This window comes from Pavona decussata, unplaced genomic scaffold (assembly GCF_977016875.1).
Source record: "Pavona decussata unplaced genomic scaffold, jaPavDecu1.1 SCAFFOLD_386, whole genome shotgun sequence".
In the NCBI taxonomy this organism is placed as follows: Eukaryota; Metazoa; Cnidaria; class Anthozoa; order Scleractinia; family Agariciidae; genus Pavona; species Pavona decussata.
Genome location: NW_028145758.1, coordinates 3,750,047 through 3,769,026, shown reverse-complemented (window position 1 = coordinate 3,769,026; position 18,980 = coordinate 3,750,047). Strand labels below are relative to the sequence as shown.

The 18,980-nt window shown below is 38.9% G+C and overlaps 1 protein-coding gene and 1 long non-coding RNA gene across 2 annotated transcripts; both read right to left on the bottom strand.

The window, feature by feature from the left end:
- Window positions 1-209: 209 nt before the first annotated feature.
- On the bottom strand, window positions 210-18,960 carry LOC146451745 (dihydrolipoyl dehydrogenase, mitochondrial-like). The gene is made up of 19 exons (XM_085098815.1): window positions 18,808-18,960; window positions 18,596-18,674; window positions 17,036-17,115; window positions 16,445-16,513; window positions 14,816-14,885; window positions 14,041-14,141; window positions 11,888-11,932; window positions 10,968-11,066; window positions 9,771-9,872; window positions 9,240-9,328; window positions 8,429-8,493; window positions 6,908-6,941; window positions 6,271-6,307; window positions 6,006-6,071; window positions 5,180-5,250; window positions 4,278-4,339; window positions 3,131-3,258; window positions 2,445-2,672; window positions 210-666 (listed from the first exon to the last, which is right to left on the bottom strand). Exons 1-19 carry the CDS (start codon window positions 18,856-18,858, stop codon window positions 601-603), a joined length of 1,542 nt encoding a protein of 513 aa, XP_084954941.1. The 5' UTR covers window positions 18,859-18,960; the 3' UTR covers window positions 210-600.
- Window positions 15,280-15,956, bottom strand: LOC146451746 (uncharacterized). Its single transcript, XR_014859997.1, has 2 exons — window positions 15,689-15,956; window positions 15,280-15,610 (listed from the first exon to the last, which is right to left on the bottom strand). It is a non-coding gene; the product is annotated as an uncharacterized LOC146451746 (long non-coding RNA).
- Window positions 18,961-18,980: the final 20 nt, after the last annotated feature.

Below are 18,980 nucleotides of genomic sequence, written 5' to 3'. Positions count from 1 at the left end.
TGGTAGGGCGAGCGAAACGCGAGCGCTCGCGTTTCGCTCGCCCTACTATCCCTGAGGAAAAATGGGGAACTACTCGTAGTCTACGATCAGCGTTCACTGACCACCACGGCCCACGGCCCGGCCCTCCGGTACATAGTTTCATGGTACTGCCCGGAGCAAAACGCATGTCGCAATTGACTAGGTTCAAGAAGAGAGAAACACCCAAACTCTCAAGTAAATTCCTTTCCTTTATTCTCACCGATAAAAACTTTACTTCCTTACCAGGCCCCATTTGTTCAAAAAGCGGATAGCCGTATCCAATGGATAAATCGCTAGCGGATAAAATGTACTCCAACTAATACAATTTATCCGCAGGAAAGCGACTTTTCCGCTGGATAAAGTTATCCGCTCTTCGAGCAACTGGGGCCAGGTATTTTTAAAATAACATTCAACATGAATTAGTGTCACGAGCTTGTCTTCTGCGATACATTGGAAGCTTTGAACATAAAAAGAATCTGTACAACGTCTTCCCTGGCGTCAGTCTGATCGTTTATTGTTAATTCCTATGACCAGAAAATATGCGAAGTTTCCACTGGGTCATCTTCTTGGAGCGTTTGTAATCTAAAAGTTGATAGCTTTTCCTGCATAAGAGGCGATGTTAGCTTCTCTAAACGCTTCTGATACCGTCTGCAACGAAAACAAAAAATGGGGTTATTAGGAATAAGACATTTTACAGCGAAGCCAGCCAAACCCTGAGCACTTTTAACCCCAAGTTTTCGCACATGCACTTAAATCGCAATCAACTAGCCAATAATAATAATAATAATAACTACTTATATAGCGCTTATCCAGTTCTGTTCTAAGCGCTTTACAAAGTAAAAATCATATTTGTTTAAAATAATTCGAAAAAAGATGAGTCTTAAGTTTACGTTTAAAAACATTTAAATTGTCGCAATTACGGATGTCGATAGGTAGTTTGTTCCAGAGTTCTGGGGCCGAAACAGCGAAAGCTCTGGAGCCATACGACTTTAGATTATGGTTGATATGACATAGGCGAAATGCGTCAGACGACGATCGGAGCGTTCTTGAAGTTGTATAGCGGCGTATCAGGTCTTGTATGTAGATGGGGGACTGTTGGTGAAGAGCTTTGTGGGTGAGCAGAATTATTTTGAATTTGATTCGCTCGGAAACTGGAAGCCAGTGGAGTTCAAATAAAATAGGGGTTATGTGGTCATACTTGCGAGAGCCTGTGATCAGTCGAGCCGCGGCATTCTGTACTGACTGAAGCTGTTTAATGACATATTTCGGAACATTGTATAAGAGAGAGTTACAGTGATCCAACTTGGAGGTTATAAAAGCGTGGACTAGAGTCTCAGTGGTTGTAGTGGATAGCAATTTTCTTATACGAGAGATGAACTTGAAGGCAGCTTCTAGGAATTGCTTCAAGGGTTCTGGCCTTCAGTTCGTTGCCTAGAGGCCCTCCTCCAAGTCTGATCGGAGGGTAAATCTTTGCAGAACTACGCGATTTACCAAGCCGTGCTAACACTGCTGCCCTTCACGTCATTGTGGCTGTTATTAACCCTTTAATCCCTAAGAGTGCCATTTGGCACATAATGCCATAACTCTGTCAGTATTTGACAGATTTCTATGAATTTTTGACACCAAGATGGTCTTGTGAAGATCTACTCATTAAAATGATAAAAACTTAACCCCCTCCTATATGTGATATGGTTGACCACCCCTATAACTTTTCAACTTTTTTCCCCTAGAAGTTGTGGGTCTTAAGACATCTCTCACATAAATGAAGATGTTGAGACCTGAAAAATAAGCTATAGTTTAGGGGTATACCTAATATACACAAGGATTGGGGCGTTTTTGAAGTTTTAAATTTTTGCGTTTTAAGGCCATTTATCTCAAAGCCATAACTTTTCTTACTCATAATTATATCAGTTATGAAATACACTCCTGAGTAGCTTTAAAATGGTATATCATACATGGACATTGAGTTTGTAGTCTTGGATCTGGAGAAAACGTCGTTTTGCTTTAGGGGTTAAAGGGTTAAGCCCAGTGAAGGAAAACACTCCCCGACTCGCTAAAACAATTTCAAAGACGAAAATACATACCTCTTTCTACCATCCGAGTACGAGGTCTGTACTGTAAGTTACAGACCGAGTTTTTCCCGTTGATTTATGGCCCAAGCTCTCCGCGGCGCCATAAATCAACGGGAAAAAACGAGGATCCGTAACTTACAGTACGGACCGAGAAAACGAGGTTAGTAAGATATTTATTATATCTTTGAGGCTAATCGGGCGCGCGGGAAAGGAAACTAGTTGAAGTCAAGGGAAATTTAGCAGGCCGTACAGTGAAATACGGCCCGCAAAATTGACCAATCACACCACGCGTACTAACTGAGAGATATAATAAAGTAACTTAGCAGTTATTAAACTACTTCGTGAAGTTCATACCGGGTGAGCGTGGCACACACGCGCGATGTCCTCGCTTGACGCCCCATACTCCATTGCAAGCGCAGCCTCATTGATCATCTCGCCAGCAGCTGGTGTGATCATATGGCATCCCAGAAGTCGGTCTGTCTCCTTGTCACTCAAAACCTTCACCATGCCGTCGATATCGGCATTTGTTCGTGCGCGACTGTTTGCAGAGAGAGGGAACTTTCCAACCTTGTAAGCCACACCCTAAAAATGAACAACAGGGCAGATTTGAAATTCTGATTATAGCAGAGCGGAACTCTCCTGTTCCAGAAATTGGAGTCCATTACATGAAAAAAATCACATTAAAATTAGTCCAGTTTACCAAGTTTGAGGTTCTGTCGATAGATTGCAACCATGTAGAAGTCGTAGAAAAATTAGAGACTTTGTATGGATTTGAGGAACGTCATCTCTGAATTAAAGACATTGTATGGAATTTGGGCAACCTTTGACAGCTAGGTCTCAGCCAGGTTACCACGTATTGAAACATAACCAAGCTTGGTAGACTTGCTAATTTATATGTGATCTTTCTGGCGATGGGGTTCATTTCTTCATATAACGCAATTTCAGCAATGTGTAAGCTAGGGCCCAGCCCCTTTAAGAACTTTGGAACGGGAAATCCTGAGGTCTTACGCTTCTCGTGGTAATAACTGAAAAACTCTTACCTCTTCTTTGAGCATTTCTTCAGTTTTCCCAACCCAAGCCACTTCAGGGTGCGTGTAAATCACATTTGGTACACAGTTGTAATCAATGTGGACTGCACCGCCAGCAATACCCTCTACGCAAATTATACCTGGGGGAAAAACAGCACAATTATCCTTAAGTCATTAGCATTAGTTAATTTTTTTTCTTTTCTTTTTTAAAACATTTGGTAGATAGACAATCTTGAGTCAACCCTCTTTTACGCGGGAGTCAGTATGGTACCCTATGAACCGCTTATCAACAACAACTGAAAATTTGACAAACACCGTGTGCATTAGATTAACAACAAACAAAACGAAACTGTAAAGCCGGACTGACCAAGGAGACTTCAGAGCAACTAACATCACAGTTTAACTGACCGATCAAACCAATAACATGAGCTGACAAAAATACCACTAATGATACACAATCCTAGTGATTCTTAGATGACTTTTGCTCTCAGGGTGACTAAACATCAGTGAATGTCACCAACAACAGTCTTCCTCGGACCACACCGTCACGCTAGACGGACTACTTAGATTCCTGGAGCTCGTTTCTAAAAGTTAACGAACATCGCGCACAGGAAGGCCAGTTCACACGTTACAACTGTAAAAGGTTTGAACCCAGGAGTTATGTCATAACCACGTATTCAGTTATAAAATTGTGATCACCAGAGTGAGTTTAGTCCTGAGAAGGACTGTTTGAAGTGACATTGACTGACGTTTCGACCGGCAACCTGAACGGAAGTCATCTTCAGAGTCAAGTGAATTGTGGAACGTCAGTAGATAGTATAAATGGTTTGAACCAAGGTGCCAATTTGTTGGCCGACTTCTTTCTCTGTTGGTGTAGCGCGGGGTGCATAGGAATCAGCCGGATTAAATAAATAATAAAAAAAAATCTGTAGCACTGCCACAGATGTTTACAAACCAGGCCGATTTTCGTCCACTCACTCATTTTCTTTGCCAGATTGGACCAAATCCGTCCCATTAATTGGTGCGTGTAAATCAGCCTTTGACTTGTTTTTGGGCCCGATATATGATCCGGCGGGACTTATGAGAAACAGGCACCTGGGTTCAAACCATTTACCACATGCATGCATGACTTTCAAGAAGTAATTCGCGCTAAACTCACCTTCATCTTCGGCCTTGTGTGCCAGCATGGGTCCGTGAATACAGTCACCAATAGCGTATATACTGAAACAAACAGAATTTTACTCAGAACTGTGGCCTTTACTGAAGAAAAGACACTCATGAAACATAGATTTGGTTTAGTGGTCACATCGATAGAAACATCAACGAGGTTAAATCGCCGGCAGCTGCTGTTTTGTTGCATTTACTACACGGGAGAAGGTCCACAGGTCCCAACGATGACGTAATTGACCAACTAGAACAGGATACCCAACCGCTAAGGAGAGCTCAACCCAAGCTTAAAGAGCAGCGTAGTGATTCGAAGAAACTCGTCCAACGTGTGCGCATGCCCTCGATCTAGTAATATTTACTGAAGGGGACTTTGATTTGTTCTGTCTTTGATCGTAATAACTGTAATAATATTAATTTTCTCCTTAAACAGTTCTAAGTCTGGCCCGCCTAGTTTAGCTCTCGCTACCTGCGGGCCAGTCTCTCTTTTTTGCTAAATTTTTCAATTTTTTAATAAACTTGAAACTTGAAAATTATTAAAATAAACGTCTCGTAAAACCTCACGGTGCTACCCTGCAGCGCACTATACCACCCCTCCAAGGAGGAGTTGAAATCCTTTCAGGTCGCGTTCGATTCACCGCATTCCGGGATAAGAATAAGCGGAATAGCTGTTAGATTTCTCTTTTCGGGTAAATTTGGGAAGACGTATCTATTAACATTCGCTGATACACGATAATTTAAGAGCCATTTTGCGTCCCAGCGACTCCAAAAACCTCTTACGAGGGATTTATAGTAATCATTGTATGTATCCCCCCCTATTCCGGAATAAGGTCAATCGAACGCACGGGTCTTACAGTCAGCGTGAGTCAACTCATGGTAAAGAAACCAGTGACTCACCTTGGAACATTGGTCTGAAATCTTTCATTGACAATGACTCGGCCTTGCGCATCTACTGGAATGCCAACTTTCTACAAGGAAACACCCAAAAATAACATAAACACAAGAGATAGTAGACCAAGGAAACTGAAAGCAGCATTCTAGAATTAATGCCCGTCATTTTTTGATGACGTTTTAACTATTGGTACGGCAGAGCCAGCTGAGAAAGTTTCTACGACGACATGACAAGAAAGGCAAAAAATACAGGCAGGTGAGTTCCGAGGTTAACAATGGCATTCACTGCGAGCTGTCTCCTTCTTCTCTTAAGTTCTGTAGCGCGCGATGGATCTCACGCGCGGCGAGATGAGACCGCGAGAAACGTGGGCGTGGAGGGAAGGAAGAAGAAAGCTTTTCCTCCCTCTCTCCAATCCCTCCTCGTTCAATTTTCCAATTTGCATAATTTTTACCATCACTTTGCACGCGCGATCTGAGGAAAACAGTATGACTGCTCGCAATCTAACAATAACTAACAATGGCACAAATGAAAAAAATAACTCAGCTGCTTGAACTAGCAAAAAGAAAAGAAAACGCTCAATTTACCGTTAAAGGTCAACTCCAAGCTCATGGATCTAAAAAAAACACTGCTGTGCTTATAAACTGCAAAACAGTCGTATTTTTTGCGAACGCGAGCGACTGTCAATATTCGAACGAAAGGTCTGGAGCGAGTCTAAAAACGGCGAGGGAGAATGGGGACTGCGGGCGTGTGAGGCTCGCGCGCTTCACTCGCGAGGATCACGCTTACGGCGCTTCGCGCCTTTCGAAAACGTCCGAAGTCTACTGTGCTTACCTCTAGTCCTAATCTTTCGGTGTATGGCCGTCTTCCTACACAAACTAAAAGAACATCTCCTTCAAGCTGTGGAGTAAAACAAAATCGTCTTGACATGCCTGTATTTCAAGTGCCAGAACAACAACAGCACTGCTATTTTCTTAAATAACAAAGCATCAAATGCAAATAATCTAACCACCACTTAATTTTCAATTTCTGTCTTCGCAATTTATGTTCACATGGCAAAGCTAAAAAAATAAAAACGATAATTATTTGACTGACATACCTCTTCCTTTTTAGAGCCATCCTTAGCTGACTCCACACTGGAATGAAAAGGCAACAGGAATATAAACACTTGCAAGTTGCGTGGCAATGAGCAGAACTGAGAATAAATAAGGTGGTCCCACAGGGCAACCACAAAAGTTGAGAAATAAGATTAAGTTATCAGCTTTTGTTGTTGGTTTCCTGTGGTTATAATCAGAAAAGCTCAGATCCGCTCACGCACAAAACAGCTAAGCACAGGACTACAGTGCTGTCAAAGAAACCACAAAGAAACGAACAATGTTAGCTGACAACTTAATCTTATTTCTCAACTTTTGTGGTTTCCCCGTGGTGGTCCTTCCGTAAATGTCACTCAGGGCTCAAAAACGTGTCAGTTTCTCAAATCATGGTTTATACACCTGGGTTTGAGGAGTGTTTAACTCTACTGTTTACAAACAAGGTAGATGATCCTAATGATATCAACATAGTAGCTTCTTAAGACTGTTTGAGGGAACAGTTCAGAGATAGACACAATGACCTGAAATCACTCAACTTCGGAGGAAAACAATCAACGCACTATTCCTCCACAAACATAATATTATCGTGATAATAATGTGGATTTAAATTAAACTTGACCTTCCTTCACCAGGCATGTTCCTTACCTAACTTTGATGCCATCCGCTGTTCTGGTTGCACCTGAAAGTAAGCCCCATTCTGTTACTACAAAGCTAACAGAAAAAGTTTTAACTATGGCAATTAAATCTTCCCCAACACTACTGAAGTTTTGATTCATAGGCTTAACCCATTCATTCTGAAGTGTGGGTAAGATTGAAACAAGAAAAGAAATCCTCTTTCAAATATCAAGCAACAACCAGCCCCAAAAGAAAGTAACAAACTGAGCCGCTTTTACTTTAATGCCACCCTTTGAGGCTTTGCCCACAGACTAAAATTTAGTATCACCACCTCAGTCCATAATAAACAGCACCACAAGAAAGTACCGCTCGGTAGCAATGGTCACACTTAAGGATTTCATCCACAGACTCAAATGTTAGCACAACTTTGTGCAGCATCATAAACAGTAACAGTATAATGCTACATGTAAATATAGACTCAAAAGTTCGAGTCACCAACTGAAGGTACAGCACATTAACCCTTTAAGCCCTAACAGTGATCAGCATGAAATTTCTTCTTGTAATATCAATGCTTATTCAATCCGTGAGGTCATGAGAATTAAGGATATGATCACCCAAGGTGAATTTTCTTGATATTTTAATAACTTCTCCCCAGTACTTTTAAAAGAAAAGTATGGGGACAACATAGGAGAATTTTTTATTTGATAAATTAGGGGTTAAAGGGTTAAAGAACACCACTTCAGTCATGAGGAAAGAGTTTGATCCCTTTAATTTCCAATGTCAACACATGTGTATAACCTTCTTATTGTTCTCTAGTTGGGAGAATTTTTTGAAGAATTGAAACATTCTATCATTGGCCTGTTTTTCCGTGGGATTTTCGAGACTCATACACTTCGGTCGAACTGGCGGTAGTTCGATCAAAGTGTACGAGTCTCGAAAATCCCACAGAAAAATAGGGGACTGTGAACAGTCTACAGTCAAGTAGTGACACTGTAAGGCGACATTCCATGCTGGTCAGTATTGGAGGCTTAGAGGGTTAGGCTAAGTATTAAGAAATAGGAAACTTAAGCAAGGACAATGGCAACAGCAATGACAGCACTGAAAAACAAAAGGCTTAATGACGAAAAACAATCCCTCTGCATTTGTGTTTTAAAATTTTGGAACATTTCTTTGCCGTCTTCTGCAAAGCAGCATGAAATGACCAATTCAAGTTTTCATGGGGAACGTGAGCACACAATGGTGAATTTTCCATTCTGTTTCTTAACTTGAACATCACCCCTACCATTTTGGTTCCTGGGTAGTTCACCTTTTCTGTAGAAGTTGAACGAGTTGAAATAAGCGCGAAGTAGCTCAAATAAACTAAAGTTATATTCTCAAGTGACAATTATTTTGTTGGCATTGCCGCTGCTGCTGCTTAAGTTCCCTAATGACCATGAGCTCCAGATCATGTCACTGTTGGTTAGCAACAAATGTTGCAAAATAATTTTAGTTCTTTTTTGGGAAATTTGCAGCCACTCCTGAATGAACCAGTCTATGATATAATGTACTTACTTGTGACTTTAGTGTTCAGTTTGAACTTCATGCCTTGTTTTTGTAAAATTCTCTGGAAATTTTTCCTAACAAAACAAAAAGAAGCCAGTTTTAACCCCAACGTCACAAGGCCGTTTCTTAGAATTCCCTCATTTATCACAGAAACAATAAACACAAAATAAGAAATCTTATTGTATTGATAGTACCCATATAGCTGAACTGTTGTATTTTACTTATTTCATTAGTTTGGTTACCTCAAACCCCTTACTATGCTGAGCACAAAACTTATTACATAATTACATTCAACATAGAAAGATCACACCCCTAACACAGATTGGAGTCAAGATTGTATGGGACAATCGATCGATGAATTAATGGATCTTGGGACGCATATATCTGGCATCCCCCGCAGATTTTGCAGGGGCAGATAACATCATCACCAACGTGGCAAAGGAGAGAGAACCTGGGATTGAGATCATCAAACACACTCCCTAATCTTTGATTATTACTAGTTTATAATACAGTGTGTGTTATTGTGCATGTACTGCTCTACACAGTAGTTAAAGTACAGTGGGATCTTGATTATTTGAACCCTCGATTTTTTGAAACTCCCGATCCTTCGAACCAAAAGTTATTACTTTGGATTTACTTCGGTAAGATTTTTATCCCCAATTTTTGGAAACCCTGATTTTTCCAACCATGCAAATTCAGTTTCGCTAGGAGGTTCAAAAAATTGGTCAGTGATGAACTTTATTATTTATCATGGGCTATCTCAAGCTTCTGCTGTCTCAAGCATCTCTCTGTCTTGAAAATACTTCCTACTGTGACTTACGAGACTTCAGCATCAATGCCTAGGCCACCAATATGACCTAAGAACTCAACAGCAGTTACTTGTGAGCCCAGTCTGGACCAAACAGAACCCTAAAATAGAACAACAAACCAGTTTGTGACAGTCTCTGGTTAAACAGGACACCTTTTTATCATTTGGCAGTTCTAAAATTTCTGTAAGTAATGAGAGCAGGGCTGTTCCAGTGATATGTGTACTTGCTTTTTAAAAAATGGGGCCAGAGTCCAAAACATACATGTGTAATACTGTAGTTATGTGGTTTACAACATTTAATTTAATAAAATTCCAATTCAGTCAAGGATCTAAGCCACACAGGTTTGTCATCGCATCTGTTCAAATGAGATCAGAAACAGCAGTGCATCTAATAACAGGGTATCTGCTTTTGATATACTTGTCTGCTTTTAAGAGAAATTTTGACAAAAGATGTTCAACTGTTTGAGATCAGTTTATAATTTAACTATCATGGTTTATATTCATGCAAAATTAATAAACTAGTGAACACAATGGCACACCCACCAATTCAACACCAATCACGCCAGCGCCAATCAAGATCAATTTCTCTGGCACTCTGTTCAGAGACAGAGCACCCGTGGAAGAAATTACTACTTTTTCATCAATCTGTAGAAAGAGTAAGTTAAGTTATAGCAATGAGATAGTTAGGCTCAATTTCCGCCGCTCTCTTGAGTCCGCTCGTTTCCCGAACAGCGGCTGGAAATTGAGCCTATGAGGATAGTACTAAATGGAGTTTCTGATCAGCTAATAAGTCTGTAAGCAGCTCCTCTCCATACTTCAGAGTGAAGCCTGACTCTGCACAAGCGTAAGGGAAGTGCATGCATTCTATCACACTGCAATCCAGCAATTTTTGCTGTCCATCACTTGAGCTACATGTATTTCATTGCTGACTGGCAAATATACATTGTAACGTTGCAGATAAAATTCAATAACGAATCAATCAATTTTATTAATTTGCTGAATGTAAATGTACAATTTTTTTAGTTCTTTGCTCTTGTCTTGTTTATCTTTTAATTAGTATGAGACAAAAGGGAAAAAATTTATTATGATTTATGATTTATATGGTGCTAATGAAATCATGCTACTGATCCTTCCTCATTGCTGAAAGCTACAATGTAGGCCAAAAACCTTGAAACAGTTTGTGCATGTAGTTAACTCCTGGTGTAAATAAGCAATGTATATTGTAATATCGGAGGCCATAGCAGAGTACTTTGTCGTTGCAATTTGTAATTTGCGATACGTGTAATTTGTTAAAGATGTGTTACTTTAAATAAATATTAAAAAAAAAAATGTAGTTAACTCCACCTCTCCCATTTAATGTTGATCGCATTAAGATTTTAAGACTCTGTTTACTTACAGTGTGCACAACAATGTTTCATTATGAAAGACATTCACGCAAATTAAGAAAGAATGTTCCAAATCTTAATTATTAATATCAATCAACAGTGTAGAGCTATATTGTACTTTACCAAATGACCAGAAGTGTATGGTAACCTTAACTGAAATGCAGTTTAAAATACAGTCGACTTCCGATAACTCGAACCTTCAATGGAAATTGAAGTTATCGGGAGCTCGAGTTTTCGAGGGTAAAATTATATAGAAAATGACCTGAGGCTCGAGTTAGCGTGAGGTTTGAGTTAGCAGGGGTTCGAATTATCGGGAGTCGACTGTACTCACATAGTTGGTTAAATTAAATCCTACCTCAGTTCCAGGGAAAGGGGTAACTTCAGATCCAGTGGCTATCATGATATTTTTGGTCTGAATCACTTCTGTACTTCCATCGTCTTTATGCACTGTCACCTAAAATAACAAACACAACAAAAGGTTATTACTAACAATAATTTATTGTAATTGAAGGGATCATTGTATAACTGAACAACATGTACCTGTATGTCGCAATTCAGATTGCTTTTTTGTTGTTTTAGCTCAGACTCACTGGAGTTTTTGCAGGTGGCCTTAAATTCCTTCAAGAAATGTTGCTCCCATGTTTTATCCACTGTTTTGTGCTCGTTTACAATAAAATCCTATGATTATGGCAAGATTTCTGTTTTTATTGATCACATTTAACAAAGCATAGAGCAACAGATAAAACATTGGAGCAACATTTCCTGAACAAATTCAAGACCATGACATCTTCATGTTCAAGTGACAAAAATAAAGTTCAAACAGTCTAATGTATGCGGTGAGCGGTGTGAAGTGATTAAGCATTTACATTTACATTGTGCAAAACTCTTATTGCCAATTTTTATTCTTAAATGTTTGTCCAAATCTAATCTCATTCGAATTCAAGGCCACATACAAAAGCTATGGTGAATCTGAGCTACAACAACAAAAAGCGATCTCATGAAACATGACATACTGTACACCTGTAGGTTGGTTATGCCGGCTTCAATTATTTTTGTAGTGGAAAAACAACAAGATGATTGTAATTGCATTTTTTACTGCTGTCAAGGAGACAACTAAGAGAGGCCAGCACAGTGGATTGAACTCCACCAATCAAAACCAATCTTCAGTCTGGGAAACTAACTCAAGTATAATCCCATAATCATACAAAAATACCTTGTGTCAACAAAATCAACTATTGTACTAATTATAAAATAATCAGGATTTATGGAACTCACCTCATTTGGTCCAGAAATTGAACCATGTCCACTCACCTGAGTAACCTGCAATGATGCAGACATACAGTCATGTAATAACATCCTTTACTTGCTTATTAAATAATAAATTCATTAACGCAAATAAAAACTATAAAATAACAACCATTATAATAATTTCATCAGGCATTGCGGCGTATTTCACGGGCTAAAATGAAGAATTCATTGGGCTAAAATGTGAACCAATAAGAAAGGAGAAAATAATGTAGCCAGCCAATAAGAACTGGAAGCCATTCAACTGTTCGCGCCGTTTTCTTACTTGTTTGACTGGAAGCGCTGCCATCTGCAAAGAAATTGTTTTGAGCTACAAAATCAATGGAAAACCTAACGAAGAAGCAAATTCCCAGTCGTCTGAGCTAGATGAAGAGGACTTTAATACAGAAACTGTGGGCGATGGTGGAAATAATGCCAGTAGTAGCTCCATGGCCGGGGCGAGTCAGTGCAATTTGTCTTCTTTGAGCGAAACCCGCTTAGTTTAAATAAGCAATTGCACAATTAATTTTAACAGTCGTAAGTGACTATTTCTTCGCTGTTTACAAAATTCTGTTATTTTCCTTTTGAAAACTTTAACCCTTTCCCGACCAAGAGTGCCATATGGCACAAGACGCAATTATGAGCTCAGTATTTGGTCAATTTGTGTGAAATTTGCACAACCAAAAGATCTTTGAAAGATCTATAAATTGAAGGCATAAAATCATGCCCCCCTCCTATATGAGACTTGATTTACCACCCCTCAAACTTTTGGATTTTTTTTCCTTTGTACGTTAAGGGTCCAGTTGATATCTTACAACAAGCAATGCACTGAGAGCTGTACATTAAGCTATAGTTTAGGGGGATACCCAGTATGTACAACGAATAAGAAAATTTTCAATGTTTTTCTTCTTTCGTTTTGGACTTTTCTCACTCTCATATGTGACCTCCTCCATCTCTGTTGGTGTGATTTATAGCACGCTCCAGAAAATACCATTTAAATGGTATATGACATGTGGTCTCCCAGTTCATAGTTAGCGATTTAGAAAAATTCGCCATTTCCCTCGGACGGGAAAGGGTTAAAGCAAAGATTCTTTTGACAAATTTTGCCGTGTTCTGCCAAAGTTTTAAGTTTTTGTGACAATGAAAGCTTTTGCACAATAAAATAAACGCCGACGCGATTCCGGCAGCGTTCACAGAGGATATCGCAATCGCTTACTGTACTGTCTTTGCTTCCTTTTGTGAATGCCCTCTGAATGATATCTATTCTCAGAACTCATTTGAGTCGGGCCAAAAACATATTTACGCCCGCGAACATAAACTCTATTGATATATCAATGTTGGTCATTAGATGGCATGAGGTATAGGCTGGAGTACAGATTGTTTGATTCTGAGAGTCACAGAAAAGGAATCATAATTCAATCAGTACTTTACAGGCAAGATTGCGTTAAATCTTGAGAATCAGAGCTTCATAGGTCATTACTAGGCTGAAAGGGAATTCAAACATTTTGCTCTCATCATTTTGCTGTCACCCTTCTTGCACTCTGATACAATGCATGGTTTGAGGTTGAGAGGCTAATGGAAATGTAAGGTTTGCTGAACTTTTGCTATGAATTTTATCAAGAATTATTAATGGTTTGAGAAGTTCTATCATTCACACACCCAAATGAGTGTTTCATGTAATATATCAAACACGAGAAGGTCTGTTTCATCAGATATCCAAACACTGAAAAGTAGGTTGAAAAAACGAGGCGCAGCCAAGTTTTTTTAAACGACTTCGAGGTGTTTGGATATCTGATGAAACACACTTTCGAGTGTTTGATATGGCTTCTCAAATAATCAATAATTCTTGGAGAAATTCAAGGCTAAAGTTGGCAAAATTTTATGGTAATTAGGATCACATATCCAAACCACGGTCATGGTAGTGATTTTCTTTGTTTTCTCTCAATGAATTATTAATGAGTTGAGAATTGATTTTCAAACACCTCAAAGTTGGTTGGAAAAAAAATTAACTAGCCTGTAATTCATTTTTTCAACACGCTTCTCAGTGTATGTTTGGAAGTTGGTTGAAACACTCAGATTGCTCATGTTTGATTATAATACCTGAAAAAAACCCATTTTATTAAAAGATTTCAAATATATTTTACCTTGTTCTGTTTAAACAAATGCGCTATTCCATTTGTAAGTGTCTTTACAGCTGTTGACTTCTGTTCCATCATTTTCTCTAGATTTAATTTTACTTCACCCACTACAACAACAAATGAAGCAAATATAAAATTAATTAAAACATTAAACTTTCACAATAAATTATAAATCGTTGATGCTCTGAGTAAAAATGTTTTGATACAATTCATACAGTGCATCATACATATATTGACGGGCAACCGTGTAATTTCAAATCCTCTTAAATTTAGATAGAAGAAAGATCCTCGCAGTTAGTACGCAACTTAAGCAGTTGCGAAAAGAAAGCCTGAAAAAGTTCAGGCTTTCTTTTTGCAACTGCTTAATATGTAATCTTTCATCCGCAGTTCAATATATGATGTTTCATTTATTCATATTTGTTTATTCATCCTTCACTTGAGGGTATATTACAAACTCACAATATGACCAGCTCCCAGTTGGCTTGATAGCTCAGTTGGTAGAGCACTGCACCGGCATCGCAGAGGTCATGGGTTCGAATCCCGTTCAAGCCTGAATTTTTTCAGGCTTTCTTTTCACAACTGCTTAAGTTGCGTACTAACTGCGAGGATCTTTCTTCTATTTCATCTTTCATCCGCAGTTCAATATATAATGTTTCATATATTCATATTTGCCTCTTAAATTTGCAGGTCATGTTTTTTTTAATGTTTTATAATAATACACTAGGATACCAAACGAAAGACCTTTTTTTCAATCATAATGGTATAATCATCATTTACTCACCCTCTATTCCTCTGTTTTTGAAATCTGCAGTAACAGCTTGATGATACAAGTGTGAATTATTTAACAACGCCTGCAAAAAAAAGACAATTAAAAAAGTGTTATCTTATGAAAAAATTAACCTTTCTTTATTACAGTGGGAAATCACTTATAGTGCCTATGAAGTAAAAAATAAATTATGCCATTTTCAAGGGCCTTTCAAAGTGACAAATAATAGCATTTTCATTATTTTCCGAAATATTTCCTCGCTTTCCAGAGATATTCAAGTTTTGATCAAAGAGTGATGACGTCACAAATCACCTCAGCACAAAGTTAATGTCACTGTTCCGTTTAATATATCCAAACACACAAGCTTTAATGAAACGTAGAGTAATAAACTAAAGTAAGGACCACTAGACACGTTTGGCATTAATCTGGGGGACACCGCTCGGCGATTGGCGTGACTGGCGACTTCTATTGCGTGACCATTTTAAGGCCTCACTTCTCTGGCACTTCCAGCTGCACCTAGGCCAACAACAACAAAACACAACAACGCACTGCAACAGCAGCACAGCTAGGCCAGCAGCGCCACTCCAAGAAGAGTATTGGCAGGTCGCAAAACTAGAGCGCTACGAGCTGCCATCTAGGCCAGCAACGCGCAAACCTAATTAACTGAATGACCTATTATGCCTCACCTATCTCTCCAGCACTGCTGGGTCGGACCGGAGTATTGGCAGGTCAATATTACCAAAAGTCATTGAAATGAACTAGAGAACTTAGCTTGGGGAAGTCGCTACGCAGACTTAACCGAAGCGCAAACTCTAATAGGCATCCCCAAGTTTATTTGTTATATCACAGATCAACCCCCAAAGGGAGGGAGGAAGGGTACATTTTTACAGCGTAACAGTAGATAAAACCATGTCGTAACCAAGTGTGACTTAGAACCTTCTATCACACATTTAAAGCTAGACAGCGTTCAATGTCAGGGCAAATGGCCAGGGTTGTACTATGCTTATGATAGACTTTACATCATAGCAAACCAGACATGAATGCACCATTCACTGGTTTAGCCATACAGAAAAAGGGAACTAACTTGTCTCCAGACAATGTCGCAACATATTACAATGTGACTATTGACCAACGTGACAATGATACAGTGATAAGTCTAAAGTACAGTAGGTAGAGATGCCCCCTGGGGCTAAGGGCGTCACGTTCCATTAACTGCGTTTTTCCTCACTTTCCAGAGATATTCAAGTTTTGATCAAAGAGTGATGACGTCACAAATCACCTCAGCACAAAGATAAATCACAAAATCACGAATATCTTGGGAAATATTGGAATGATGCTGCTCAAACTTGGCAATTGAAAATGTACCTCAAGTAAGACACAAAATGGTACATCAAGTACCTATACAAGTTGTACAAAAGCTCTCACTGGCACATCTTTGGCACTGTTGGCAGTGGGAAATTTTTTGGAAGCCTAGTGACTAATTTTCAGTCTCTACAACCTCATTACTGTCTTGCCTGATACATAACGTGCAAGGTGCCTAGGCACTGAATCCAAGGAAATGAGGTCATCTCTAAGAGGTTCTTAAATTAAAGGACCTCAAACAAATTAAAAATAAGATAAATGGTGACTGAAGAGGTTGTTTACCTTTGATGGAATGCAGCCAACATTTAGACATGTTCCTCCCAGAGATTTTTCTTTTTCGACACATACCGTCTATGAATAGAAGTAAGTCAAGACTTAGAACCTTGACATTAACAGGAGATGGAATCACATGAGCCTTTATTTATAATAGTAACTGACATTGTGGTATATCAAAGGTGATTGTCAATAATTATGGCTTGCTAACTTGTGCAAACAAAATAAAAGCCTTAAGCATCCCCTCTAAAATACATAATTATATACAGCTGTACCTGAATATTCAAACAAGAGCTTTGCTAATACTAGCACTGACCAATCATGGTGTGTGTATGTATGATGTGGCTTAAATACTTTTTGGTTTAAATTTTTTCAAACCAGTTTAATCTTTCTTTTCCTTTGCGTAGTATTCATTATCCAAGACAAAGGGAAATAAAATTCAAACTGGTTTGAACATTTTTTAACCAAAAAATTTTGAAGCTCAACATATACTTAACCCCTAACACCGACCTAGGTGGGCATACGTACATGTAGAAGAACAGGCCTTTATCAGAATCTTGATTACTTTAAAGACATTGAAATCTTTCCTTTGATACAGACCTTCAACCCAAGCTGCGCTGCTTTGATTGATGCTACATATCCACCAGGACCAGAACCAATCACCACAAGATCCACTTCACCTTGAGAAGAACACACATAACCACCAATTAAAGACAAAGTCAAAACTGCATTCAGTGGCACCATATTAAAAATGCAGTTCCAGAAAAAATCCATACCCACCCCATGGAAGGTCATTGGAAATTTCTAGGGGGGGGGGTCTTAGAAGTCAAAATTTTAGCAGCGAAGTATGGAGTAAAACTGGGATTTCCTAGGGGAGGCAGGGTGCAAAACAAAAAACTTTCCGTGGGAGGAGTATGGACATTGTCTGGAACTGCACAATAGACAATGGAGTGATAAGTGCCCTAGTATTTCAGTAAATCACATTTCCTTATTTTTAGAATAGCACAAGTTACCAAAATTGGTTACCTTAAAAGTACTTTAAACAAACAAGAAATTGATAGACTTTCATATCCACCTTGCTCAGTTAAAGCCTTTGACATTCTCATGTCCCCATTCACTTGTTTCAACTATTAATCTTCTGCTTCTTAGGGCGATGATTTGACAAACAAACGCTTCTTCTTCTTGGCCACTTTGTTAAACCACAAGAGGTCACATTTCTTGGACAAAAAAAATTTCACCTGATCTGCCATTTATGCCCAGTCTTCACTGTGCAGTCCTCATTTTATACCAAGTCTGCAATTTATACCCAGTCCATAGTCCTTGGTCCATCTTTTTGTCCACCATGTGTTCGTGTGTTATACTCATCAACCCATATAAAACTGATCACCAGACAAACAGGCTAATAAACCAGACTCTAAACCACCGCAATGCAATATTACCTCCAAATACAATTATTTTAAGGTGTTCTTCAAAACTAAAACAATATTCCTTGGAACTTGGTGAGCTAATGATGAAGACAACTTCCCTTGCACAGTGTTAATTCAAGGTTAAAGGGGAAGTATCACGCAAATTTGCTGTCACTTCAATACCCAAAAATGTTTGTCTGTCAGGTAGAAACAAAGAAATAATTGTCTAGTTTTGTTATAAATTATCACCCTAGTGCAATAAAACTGTCGACTAGTGCCTCTGGCCAGAGACAGAGTAGGTCGGTATGGATTGAAACTTGAAAAATGTTAGGCTAATGTTTTTCAAGTTCTCGCATTTTTGTTTCCAAAATGCGCTAGAACAGATCACAAGTTGTTCCTTTCAAGAATTGAGTTGATTTCCTTCCTCTCGTCATTCTAGAATTATTTGGCAGCTGATTGAAAGTCTTATTTCACCATATTTAACAAAAGATACCAAAACCCCATGATACTTCCCCTTTAAACGTTCTAATGCCGTTGTACAATACGTCCAACAATTTGCTTGAAATTTGACTGGGTAAACATTTATATTTAACATCATGTCAACTTTGTCAAATATTGTACAACATGTAACTGTAAGCTTAAGCTTATGTAAGAACGTTTACTTGAAAGTAAGACATGATATGATGACTTCAGCTAGCGCTAACAAGTTTCAGTAAATAAAAACAATACTCAGAGGCATCAATAATATATTTACCATTTGTTGCATAACCTCTAGAGATACTAGTTCCAGCAACGGGAAGACTTCTTCCAATTCCAATAGTCCATCTCAAAGCCTGAAGAATTAAAAGTCGATAGCTTGTAAGTCAGACACTGTCTGCAACTATCTGCCGACTGTAATTAATGGTGCCCGGGAATGGATGGCAAGCGAATCGCAAAATGCCTTCAACTACAATGTTATTATGTTACCTCTGGCACTGTTGAGGGTAAGCCACAACTACGTCGGACGAATGACAACATGTTTTGCGAGGAATTACGGCTAAGATGTGATGTAACCTTTCCTTGCAAACAACTGCAGTGATCTTGCTTGGTAATGCAATATTTTGGGGAATATCCGCTATCTTATCGCGGTCTCAACGCAT

Bases quoted from the DNA above. Each gene is read 5' to 3' on its own strand.
- LOC146451745 (XM_085098815.1), bottom strand. From the start codon at position 18,858: ATGTTGTCATTCGTCCGACGTAGTTGTGGCTTACCCTCAACAGTGCCA. The intron at 14,886-16,444 runs GTAAACAACCTC...TTTTTTTTGCAG, and splicing joins TTGGCTGCATTCCATCAAAG to GCGTTGTTAAATAATTCACA. The intron at 8,494-9,239 runs GTAAGTCACAGT...TTGTTTTGTTAG, and splicing joins GGCATTGATGCTGAAGTCTC to GAAAAATTTCCAGAGAATTT.